The sequence below is a fragment of the Hyla sarda genome, unplaced genomic scaffold, assembly GCF_029499605.1.
Source record: "Hyla sarda isolate aHylSar1 unplaced genomic scaffold, aHylSar1.hap1 scaffold_1247, whole genome shotgun sequence".
Lineage (NCBI taxonomy): Eukaryota > Metazoa > Chordata > Amphibia > Anura > Hylidae > Hyla > Hyla sarda.
In genome coordinates this window covers 68,783-81,002 of record NW_026607868.1, presented here as the reverse complement: position 1 = coordinate 81,002, position 12,220 = coordinate 68,783, and the positions used below count along the sequence as shown (strand labels likewise).

General features: G+C 51.0%; 1 protein-coding gene across 2 annotated transcripts in view; it reads left to right on the top strand.

Annotated features, from left to right (window-relative positions):
- Positions 1 to 12,220, top strand: part of LOC130303812 (unconventional myosin-X-like) — a gene marked incomplete at both ends in the record, with an annotated part of 94,776 nt that overhangs the window by 19,643 nt on the left and 62,913 nt on the right. For both annotated transcript variants that reach the window (XM_056551859.1, XM_056551858.1), the window contains 6 exon segments: positions 44 to 130; positions 1,957 to 2,022; positions 2,204 to 2,317; positions 3,094 to 3,205; positions 6,000 to 6,046; positions 6,128 to 6,187. In XM_056551859.1, coding sequence (XP_056407834.1) covers positions 44 to 130; positions 1,957 to 2,022; positions 2,204 to 2,317; positions 3,094 to 3,205; positions 6,000 to 6,046; positions 6,128 to 6,187 — 486 coding nt within the window.

Genomic DNA, 12,220 nt, shown 5'->3' with positions numbered 1-12,220 from the left:
GCTGCGTGTCCTCTGTGTGTGACCTGTTCTTGTTCCCTGACAGCACATATTCCTGATGGAGCAGCAGCATTACCGGGAGGAGGGGATCCTGGAGGACGCCGTCGCCTTCACCAATAACCAGCCCATCCTGGTGTGTGCCGCGCACTTATATACACCCACCAGAGCCTCCCCTGAGGTCACTATGGCCCCGGGCCCCCTTCCCCCCGCAGTCACTATGGCCCTGCTATCCCATCCCATCGAAACCACCCCAGAACCCCCCCCCCCCCCGCAGTCACTATGGCCCTGGTATGCCATCCCATGGAACCCACCCCCCCCACAGTCACTATGGCCCTGGTATCCCATCCCATCCCATCGAAACCACCCCAGAACCCCCCCGCAGTCACTATGGCCCTGGTATCCCATCCCATCCCATCGAACAACCCCCCCCCCCCTCCGCAGTCACTATGGCCCTGGTGGTATGCCATCCCATCGAACAACCCCCCCCCCCCCTCCGCAGTCACTATGACCCTGGTATCCCACCCCATCGAACCCCCCCCCCCCCCGCAGTCACTATGACCCTGGTATCCCACCCCATCGAACCCTCCCCCCCGCAGTCACTATGGCCCTGGTATCCCATCCCATCGAACCCACCCCCCTGCGGTCACTATTGCTCCGGGCCCCCTTTTCCTCCCACTGAGGTCACTGTTGCCCCAGGCCCCCTTTTCCTCCCACTGAAGTCACTTTGGCCCCGGGCTCCCTTTTCTTCCCCCTGAAGTCACTATGGCCCCGGGCCTCCTTCTCCTCACTCATGGTCACTATGGCCACGGGTCTCCCCCCCCCCTCCCCCCTCCCTGCGGTCACTATGGCCCCGGGTTTCCCGCCCCCCTCCCCCCGCGGTCACTATGGCCCCGGGTCTCCCCCCCCCCCCCGCGGTCACTATGGCCCCGGGTCTCCCCCCCCCCCCCCCGCGGTCACTATGGCCCCGGGTCTCCCCCCCCCCCCCCGCGGTCACTATGGCCCCGGGCCTCCTTCTCCTCACTCATGGTCACTATGGCCACGGGTCTCCCCCCCCCCCTCCCCCCTCCCTGCGGTCACTATGGCCCCGGGTTTCCCGCCCCCCTCCCCCCGCGGTCACTATGGCCCCGGGTCTCCCCCCCCCCCCCCGCGGTCACTATGGCCCCGGGTCTCCCCCCCCCCCCCCCGCGGTCACTATGGCCCCGGGTCTTCCCTTCTCCCTGCAGTCACTATGGCCTCAGGTCTTCCCCACTCCCCGTGGTCACCCCGGGTCTTCTCTCCCCCCCCCCCCCTCCCTGCGGTCACTATGGCCCTGGGTCTTCCCCACTCCCCGTGGTCACCCCGGGTCTTCTCTCCCCCCCCCCCCCCCTCCCTGCGGTCACTATGGCCCTGGGTCTTCCCCACTCCCCGTGGTCACCCCGGGTCTTCTCTCCCCCCCCCCCCTCCCTGCGGTCACTATGGCCCCGGGTCTTCCCTTCTCCCTGCAGTCACTATGGCCCCAGGTCTTCCCCACTCCCCGTGGTCACCCCGGGTCTTCTCTCCCCCCCCCCCCCCCCTCCCTGCGGTCACTATGGCCCCAGGTCTTCCCCACTCCCCGTGGTCACTATGGCCCTGGGTCTTCCCCACTCCCCGCGGTCACTATGGCCCCGGGTCTTAACCCCCCATCCTCCCTGCGGTCACTATGGCCCTGGGTCTTCCCCACTCCCCGTGGTCACCCCGGGTCTTCTCTCCCCCCCCCCCCCTCCCTGCGGTCACTATGGCCCTGGGTCTTCCCCACTCCCCGTGGTCACCCCGGGTCTTCTCTCCCCCCCCCCCCCCTCCCTGCGGTCACTATGGCCCTGGGTCTTCCCCCCCCCTCCCTGCGGTCACTATGGCCCCGGGTCTTCCCCACTCCCCGTGGTCACTATGGCCTTGGGCCAGCCATAAATGTGTTGCTCATGCTGTCTCCTCCCCGATCTGTAGGATCTGTTCCTGGCGCGGCCCTGGGGCATCCTCTCCATTCTGGATGAACAGACGTCATTCCCACAGGTGAGTCACGTGATGTCATCCTGTACTGAAGCCCCGCCCCCGGTCATTACACTGATGACCTCATTATTATTATTATTGCTTCATTGCCAGCTGTAGTTTATCACTTTTGCATTCTGGGAGGAGCTTAGTGACATCATGTTCAGCTTATGATGTAATTTTGGGATGTCTCTTATGTCTTCAGGCGTCTGACGCCTCATTTGTGGATAAATTCAGCGCCGGATGTCGAAAAAATCCGCACTATGAGCGACTGCGAGGAAAGGATCCGGGATTCGCCATTCATCACTACGCCGGGAAGGTAACGAGTCCGAAACTGTAATGTCATAGCTCCACCCCCTAATGATGTGACAGCCCACCTAATCATGTCAGAGGGATAGCTCCACCCCCTTCTGACATCACAGAATTAGCCATTACATTAGTATGTCCTAATTCCCTCCCTCTTCTCTCCATCCTTGTGCTCTTCGCCCCATGTCCCTCCTTGTGCCCTTCGCCCCATGTCCCTCCTTGTGCTCTTCGCCCCATGTCCCTCCTTGTGCTCTTCGCCCCATGTCCCTCCTTGTGCTCTTCGCCCCATGTCCCTCCTTGTGCTCTTCGCCCCATGTCCCTCCTTGTGCTCTTCGCCCCATGTCCCTCCTTGTGCTCTTCGCCCCATGCCCCTCCTTGTGCTCTTCGCCCCATGCCCCTCCTTGTGCTCTTCGCCCCATGCCCCTCCTTGTGCTCTTCGCCCCATGCCCCTCCTTGTGCTCTTCGCCCCATGCCCCTCCTTGTGCTCTTCGCCCCATGCCCCTCCTTGTGCTCTTCGCCCCATGCCCCTCCTTGTGCTCTTCGCCCCATGCCCCTCCTTGTGCTCTTCGCCCCATGCCCCTCCTTGTGCTCTTCGCCCCATGCCCCTCCTTGTGCTCTTCGCCCCATGACCCTCCTTGTGCTCTTCGCCCCATGTCCCTCCTTGTGCTCTTCGCCCCATGTCCCTCCTTGTGCTCTTCGCCCCATGCCCCTCCTTGTGCTCTTCGCCCCATGCCCCTCCTTGTGCTCTTCGCCCCATGCCCCTCTTTGCTCCTCCCCCTCCTTTCTCAGGTGCAGTACACAGCTGTTGGCTTCTTGGAGAAGAACAGGGACAATATTCCCATGAACATCCAGAACTTGTTCATCAGCAGTGAGACGTTATTACTGAGCCTGCTCTTCACAGGTGGGTGATATATATAGGGGTGTCCTGTGATAGCCCCTCCCCCCTGTATAATGGAATATAGTAAATCTTGTATGGGGGTGTCCTGTGATAGCCCCTCCCCATATATAATGGAATATAGTAAATCTTGTATGGGGGGGTGTCCTGTGATAGCCCCTCCCCATATATAATGGAATATAGTAAATCTTGTATGGGGGGTGTCCTGTGATAGCCCCTCCCCATATATAATGGAATATAGTAAATCTTGTATGGGGGTGTCCTGTGATAGCCCCTCCCCATATATAATGGAATATAGTAAATCTTGTATGGGGGGTGTCCTGTGATAGCCCCTCCCCATATATAATGGAATATAGTAAATCTTGTATGGGGGGTGTCCTGTGATAGCCCCTCCCCATATATAATGGAATATAGTAAATCTTGTATGGGGGTGTCCTGTGATAGCCCCTCCCCCCTGTATAATGGAATATAGTAAATCTTGTATGGGGGTGTCCTGTGATAGCCCCTCCCCCCTGTATAATGGAATATAGTAAATCTTGTATGGGGGTGTCCTGTGATAGCCCCTCCCCATATATAATGGAATATAGTAAATCTTGTATGGGGGGTGTCCTGTGATAGCCCCTCCCCATATATAATGGAATATAGTAAATCTTGTATGGGGGGTGTCCTGTGATAGCCCCTCCCCATATATAATGGAATATAGTAAATCTTGTATGGGGGTGTCCTGTGATAGCCCCTCCCCCCTGTATAATGGAATATAGTAAATCTTGTATGGGGGTGTCCTGTGATAGCCCCTCCCCATATATAATGGAATATAGTAAACCTTGTATGGGGGTGTCCTGTGATAGCCCCTCCCCATATATAATGGAGTATAGTAAATCTTGTATGGGGGTGTCCTGTGATAGCCCCTCCCCCCTGTATAATGGAATATAGTAAATCTTGTATGGGGGTGTCCTGTGATAGCCCCTCCCCCCTGTATAATGGAATATAGTAAATCTTGTATGGGGGGTGTCCTGTGATAGCCCCTCCCCCCTGTATAATGGAATATAGTAAATCTTGTATGGGGGTGTCCTGTGATAGCCCCTCCCCCCTGTATAATGGAATATAGTAAATCTTGTATGGGGGTGTCCTGTGATAGCCCCTCCCCCCTGTATAATGGAATGTAGTAAATCTTGTATGGGGGTGTCCTGTGATAGCCCCTCCCCCCTGTATAATGGAATGTAGTAAATCTTGTATGGGGGGTGTCCTGTGATAGCCCCTCCCCACTGTATAATGGAATGTAGTAAATCTTGTATGGGGGGTGTCCTGTGATAGCCCCTCCCCCTTGTATAATGGAATATAGTAAATCTTGTATAGGGTTGTCCTGTGATAGCCCCTCCCACTGTATAATGGAATGTAGTAAATCTTGTATGGGGGTGTCCTGTGATAGCCCCTCCCACTGTATAATGGAATGTAGTAAATCTTGTATGGGGGTGTCCTGTGATAGCCCCTCCCCCTGTATAATGGAATATAGTAAATCTTGTATGGGGGTGTCCTGTCATAGCCCCTCCCACTGTATAATGGAATATAGTAAATCTTGTATGGGGGTGTCCTGTGATAGCCCCTCCCACTGTTTAATGTAATATAGTAAATCTTGTATGGGGGTGTCATGTGATAGCCCCTCCCACTGTATAATGGAATGTAGTAAATCTTGTATGGGGGGTGTCCTGTGATAGCCCCTCCCCCCTGTATAATGGAATATAGTAAATCTTGTATGGGGGTGTCATGTGATAGCCCCTCCCACTGTATAATGGAATTTAGTAAATCTTGTATGGGGGGTGTCCTGTGATAGCCCCTCCCACTGTATAATGGAATGTAGTAAATCTTGTATGGGGGGTGTCCTGTGATAGCCCCTCCCACTGTATAAATCTTGTATGGGGGGTGTCCTGTGATAGCCCCTCCCCACTGTATAATGGAATGTAGTAAATCTTGTATGGGGGGTGTCCTTTGATAGCCCCTCCCCCTTGTATAATGGAATGTAGTAAATCTTGTATGGGGGTGTCCTGTGATAGCCCCTCCCACTGTATAATGGAATGTAGTAAATCTTGTATGGGGGTGTCCTGTGATAGCCCCTCCCCCTGTATAATGGAATATAGTAAATCTTGTATGGGGGTGTCCTGTCATAGCCCCTCCCACTGTATAATGGAATATAGTAAATCTTGTATGGGGGTGTCCTGTGATAGCCCCTCCCACTGTTTAATGGAATATAGTAAATCTTGTATGGGGGTGTCATGTGATAGCCCCTCCCACTGTATAATGGAATGTAGTAAATCTTGTATGGGGGGTGTCCTGTGATAGCCCCTCCCACTGTATAATGGAATGTAGTAAATCTTGTATGGGGGGTGTCCTGTGATAGCCCCTCCCACTGTATAATGGAATGTAGTAAATCTTGTATGGGGGTGTCCTGTGATATCCCCTCCCCCTGTATAATGGAATATAGTAAATCTTGTATGGGGGTGTCCTGTGATGGACCCTCACCATATATAATGGAATATAGTAAATCTTGTATGGGGGTGTCCTGTGATAGCCCCTCCCACTGTATAATGGAATATAGTAAATCTTGTATGGGGGGTGTCCTGTGATGGCCCCTCCCCCCTGTATAATGGAATATAGTAAATCTTGTATGGGGGGTGTCCTGTGATAGCCCCTCCCCCCTGTATAATGGAATATAGTAAATCTTGTATGGGGGGTGTCCTGTGATAGCCCCTCCCCCCTGTATAATGGAATATAGTAAATCTTGTATTCTTATCTGTCTCCACAGCCAGCATCTCCAGGACTGGAACTCTAATGCCCTTACATAGGGAGAAGGTAAGTGACCGTACACTGTTACACTGTGCTCCATCATCTCGTGACCTACCACATTGACTCTTGTGTGTGTCTGTATTTCAGGCTCAGATATCACAGGATAAAGCCTCCACTCGAAAGATGTCTGTTGGGGCCCAATTTCGGGTATGGATGTTCCTCTTGATATATGGAGGATGGTGGGAGGAGCTGTGACTATGGATGTTCCTCTTGATATATGGAGGATGGTGGGAGGGGCTGTGACTATGGATGTTCCTGTTGATATATGGAGGATGGTATGGTGGGAGGGGCTGTGACTATGGATGTTACCCTTGATATATGGAGGATGGTGGGAGGAGCTGTGACTATGGATGTTCCTGTTGATATATGAAGGATGGTATGGTGGGAGGGGCTGTGACTATGGATGTTCCTCTTGATATATGGAGGATGGTATGGTGGGAGGGGCTGTGACTATGGATGTTCCTCTTGATATATGGAGGATGGTGGGAGGAGCTGTGACTATGGATGTTCCTCTTGATATATGGAGGATGGTATGGTGGGAGGGGCTGTGACTATGGATTTTCCTGTTGATATATGAAGGATGGTATGGTGGGAGGGGCTGTGACTATGGATGTTCCTCTTGATATATGGAGGATGGTATGGTGGGAGGGGCTGTGACTATGGATGTTCCTCTTGATATATGGAGGATGGTGGGAGGGGCTGTGACTATGGATGTTCCTCTCGATATATGGAAGATGGTGGGAGGGGCTGTGACTATGGATGTTGCTCTTGATATATGGAGGATGGTATGGTGGGAGGAGCTGTGACTATGGATGTTCCTCTTGATATATGGAGGATAATATGGTGGGAGGAGCTGTGACTATGGATGTTCCTCTTGATATATGGAGGATGGTGGGAGGAGTTGTGACTATGGATGTTCCCCTTGATATATGGAGGATGGTATGGTGGGAGGAGCTGTGACTATGGATGTTCCTGTTGATATATGAAGGATGGTATGGTGGGAGGGGCTGAGACTATGGATGTTCCTCTTAATATATGGAGGATGATATGGTGGGAGGAGCTGTGACTATGGATGTTCCTCTTGATATATGGAGGATGGTATGGTGGGAGGGGCTGTGACTATGGATGTTCCTGTTGATATATGAAGGATGATGGGAGGGGCTGTGACTATGGATGTTCCTCTTGATATATGGAGGATGATATGGTGGGAGGGGCTGTGACTATGGATGTTCCTGTTGATATATGAAGGATGATGGGAGGGGCTGTGACTATGGATGTTCCTCTTGATATATGGAGGATGATATGGTGGGAGGAGCTGTGACTATGGATGTTCCTCTTGATATATGGAGGATAATATGGTGGGAGGGGCTGTGACCTTGGATGTTCCTTTTGAGATATGGAGGATGGTATGGTGAGAGGGGCGGTAACTATGGATGTTGCTCTTGATATATGGAGGATGTATGGTGGGAGGAGCTGTGACTATGGATGTTCCTCTTGATATGGAGGATGGTATGGTGGGAGGGGCTGTGACTATGGATGTTCCTCTTGATACATGGAGGGATGATATGGTGAGAGGGGCTGTGACTATGGATGTTCCTCTTGATATATGGAGGATGGTATGGTGGGAGGGGCTGTGACTATGGATGCTCCTCTTGATATATGGAGGATGATATGGTGGGGCTGTGACTATGGATGTTCCTCTTGATATATGGAGGATGGTATGGTGGGAGGAGCTGTGACTATGGATGTTCCTGTTGATATATGAAGGATGGTGGGAGGGGCTGTGACTATGGATGTTCCTCTCTATATATGGAGGATGGTGGGAGGGGCTGTGACTATGGATGTTCCTCTTGATATATGGAGGATGATATGGTGGGAGGGGCTGTGACTATGGATGTTCCTCTTGATATATGGAGGATGATATGGTGGGAGGAGCTGTGACTATGGATGTTCCTCTTGATATATGGAGGATGATATGGTGGGAGGGGCTGTGACTATGGATGTTCCTCTTGATATATGGAGGATGGTATGGTGGGAGGGGCTGTGACTATGGATGTTCCTGTTGAAATATGAAGGATGGTATGGTGGGAGGGGCTGTAACTATGGATGTTCCTCTTGATATATGGAGGATGATATGGTTGGAGGGGCTGTGACTATGGATGTTCCTGTTGATATATGAAGGGTGGTATGGTGGGAGGGGCTGTGACTATGGATGTTCCTCTTGATATATGAAGGATGGTGGGAGGGGCTGTGACTATGGATGTTACCCTTGATATATGGAGGATGGTGGGAGGGGCTGTGACTATGGATGTTCCTCTTGATATATGGAGGATGATATGGTGGGAGGGGCTGTGACTATGGATGTTCCTCTTGATATGTGGAGGATGGTATGGTGGGAGGGGCTGTGACTATGGATGTTCCTCTTGATATATGGAGGATGGTATGGTGGGAGGAGCTGTGACTATGGATGTTCCTCTTGATATATGAAGCATGGTATGGTGGGAGGGGCTGTGACTATGGATGTTCCTGTTGATATATGGAGGATGGTATGGTGGGAGGGGCTGTGACTATGGATGTTCCTCTTGATATATGGAGGATGGTATGGTGGGAGGAGCTATGACTATGGATGTTCCTCTTGATATATGGAGGATGATATGGTGGGAGGGGCTGTGACTATGGATGTTCCTCTTGATATATGAAGGATGGTGTGAGGGGCTGTGACTATGGATGTTACCCTTGATATATGGAGGATGGTGGGAGGGGCTGTGACTATGGATGTTCCTCTTGATATATGGAGGATGATATGGTGGGAGGGGCTGTGACTATGGATGTTCCTCTTGATATATGGAGGATGGTATGGTGGGAGGGGCTGTGACTATGGATGTTCCTCTTGATATATGGAGGATGGTATGGTGGGAGGGGCTGTGACTATGGATGTTCCTCTTGATATATGGAGGATGGTATGGTGGGATGGACTGTGACTATGGATGTTCCTCTTGATATATGGAGGATGATATGGTGGGAGGGGCTGTGACTATGGATGTTCCTCTTGATATATCGAGGATGGTATGGTGGGAGGAGCTATGACTATGGATGTTCCTCTTGATATATGGAGGATGGTATGGTGGGAGGAGCTATGACTATGGATGTTCCTCTTGATATATGGAGGATGATATGGTGGGAGGGGCTGTGACTATGGATGTTCCTGTTGATGATATATGAAGGATGGTATGGTGGGAGGAGCTGTGACTATGGATGTTCCTGTTGATATATGGAGGATGGATGGAGGGGCTGTGACTATGGATGTTCCTCTTGATATATGAAGGATGGTGGGAGGGGCTGTGACTATGGATGTTCCTCTTGATATATGAAGGATGGTATGGTGGGAGGGGCTGTGACTATGGATGTTCCTCTTGATATATGGAGGATGATATGGTGGGAGGTGCTGTGAGTATGGATGTTCCTGTTGATATATGGAGGATGGTATGGTGGGAGGAGCTGTGACTATGGATGTTCCTCTTGATATATGGAGGATGGTGGAAGGGGCTGTGACTATGGATGTTCCTCTTGATATATGAAGGATGGTATGGTGGGAGGGGCTGTGACTATGGATGTTCCTCTTGATATATGGAGTATGATATGGTGGGAGGTGCTGTGACTATGGATGTTCCTGTTGATATATGGAGGATGGTATGGTGGGAGGAGCTGTGACTATGGATGTTCCTCTTGATATATGGAGGATGGTGGAAGGGGCTGTGACTATGGATGTTCCTCTTGATATATGGAGGATGGTATGGTGGGAGGGGCTGTGACTATGGATGTTCCTCTTGATATATGGAGGATGGTATGGTGGGAGGGGCTGTGACTATGGATGTTCCTCTTGATATATGGAGGATGGTATGGTGGGAGGGGCTGTGACTATGGATGTTCCTCTTGATATATGAAGGATGGTATGGTGGGAGGGGCTGTGACTATGGATGTTCCTCTTGATATATGGAGGATGGTATGGTGGGAGGGGCTGTGACTATGGATGTTCATCTTGATATATGGAGGATGGTATGGTGGGAGGAGCTGTGACTATGGATGTTCCTCTTGATATATGGAGGATGGTATGGTGGGAGGGACTGTGACTATGGATGTTACCCTTGATATATGGAGGATGGTATGGTGGGAGGAGCTGTGACTATGGATGTTCCTCTTGATATATGGAGGATGGTGGAAGGGGCTGTGACTATGGATGTTCCTCTTGATATATGGAGGATGGTATGGTGGGAGGAGCTGTGACTATGGATGTTCCTGTTGATATATGGAGGATGGTGGGAGGAGCTGTGACTATGGATGTTCCTCTTGATATATGAAGCATGGTATGGTGGGAGGGGCTGTGACTATGGATGTTCCTCTTGATATATGGAGGATGGTATGGTGGGAGGGGCTGTGACTATGGATGTTCCTCTTGATATATGAAGGATGGTATGGTGGGAGGGGCTGTGACTATGGATGTTCCTCTTGATATATGGAGGATGATATGGTGGGAGGGGCTGTGACTATGGATGTTCCTCTTGATATATGAAGGATGGTATGGTGGGAGGGGCTGTGACTATGGATGTTCCTCTTGATATATGGAGGATGATATGGTGGGAGGGGCTGTGACTATGGATGTTCCTCTTGATATATGGAGGATGGTATGGTGGGAGGGGCTGTGACTATGGATGTTCCTCTTGATATATGGAGGATGGTATGGTGGGAGGGGCTGTGACTATGGATGTTCCTCTTGATATATGGAGGATGGTATGGTGGGATGGACTGTGACTATGGATGTTCCTCTTGATATATGGAGGATGATATGGTGGGAGGGGCTGTGACTATGGATGTTCCTCTTGATATATCGAGGATGGTATGGTGGGAGGAGCTATGACTATGGATGTTCCTCTTGATATATGGAGGATGGTATGGTGGGAGGAGCTATGACTATGGATGTTCCTCTTGATATATGGAGGATGATATGGTGGGAGGGGCTGTGACTATGGATGTTCCTGTTGATGATATATGAAGGATGGTATGGTGGGAGGAGCTGTGACTATGGATGTTCCTGTTGATATATGGAGGATGGATGGAGGGGCTGTGACTATGGATGTTCCTCTTGATATATGAAGGATGGTGGGAGGGGCTGTGACTATGGATGTTCCTCTTGATATATGAAGGATGGTATGGTGGGAGGGGCTGTGACTATGGATGTTCCTCTTGATATATGGAGGATGATATGGTGGGAGGTGCTGTGAGTATGGATGTTCCTGTTGATATATGGAGGATGGTATGGTGGGAGGAGCTGTGACTATGGATGTTCCTCTTGATATATGGAGGATGGTGGAAGGGGCTGTGACTATGGATGTTCCTCTTGATATATGAAGGATGGTATGGTGGGAGGGGCTGTGACTATGGATGTTCCTCTTGATATATGGAGTATGATATGGTGGGAGGTGCTGTGACTATGGATGTTCCTGTTGATATATGGAGGATGGTATGGTGGGAGGAGCTGTGACTATGGATGTTCCTCTTGATATATGGAGGATGGTGGAAGGGGCTGTGACTATGGATGTTCCTCTTGATATATGGAGGATGGTATGGTGGGAGGGGCTGTGACTATGGATGTTCCTCTTGATATATGGAGGATGGTATGGTGGGAGGGGCTGTGACTATGGATGTTCCTCTTGATATATGGAGGATGGTATGGTGGGAGGGGCTGTGACTATGGATGTTCCTCTTGATATATGAAGGATGGTATGGTGGGAGGGGCTGTGACTATGGATGTTCCTCTTGATATATGGAGGATGGTATGGTGGGAGGGGCTGTGACTATGGATGTTCATCTTGATATATGGAGGATGGTATGGTGGGAGGAGCTGTGACTATGGATGTTCCTCTTGATATATGGAGGATGGTATGGTGGGAGGGACTGTGACTATGGATGTTACCCTTGATATATGGAGGATGGTATGGTGGGAGGAGCTGTGACTATGGATGTTCCTCTTGATATATGGAGGATGGTGGAAGGGGCTGTGACTATGGATGTTCCTCTTGATATATGGAGGATGGTATGGTGGGAGGAGCTGTGACTATGGATGTTCCTGTTGATATATGGAGGATGGTGGGAGGAGCTGTGACTATGGATGTTCCTCTTGAT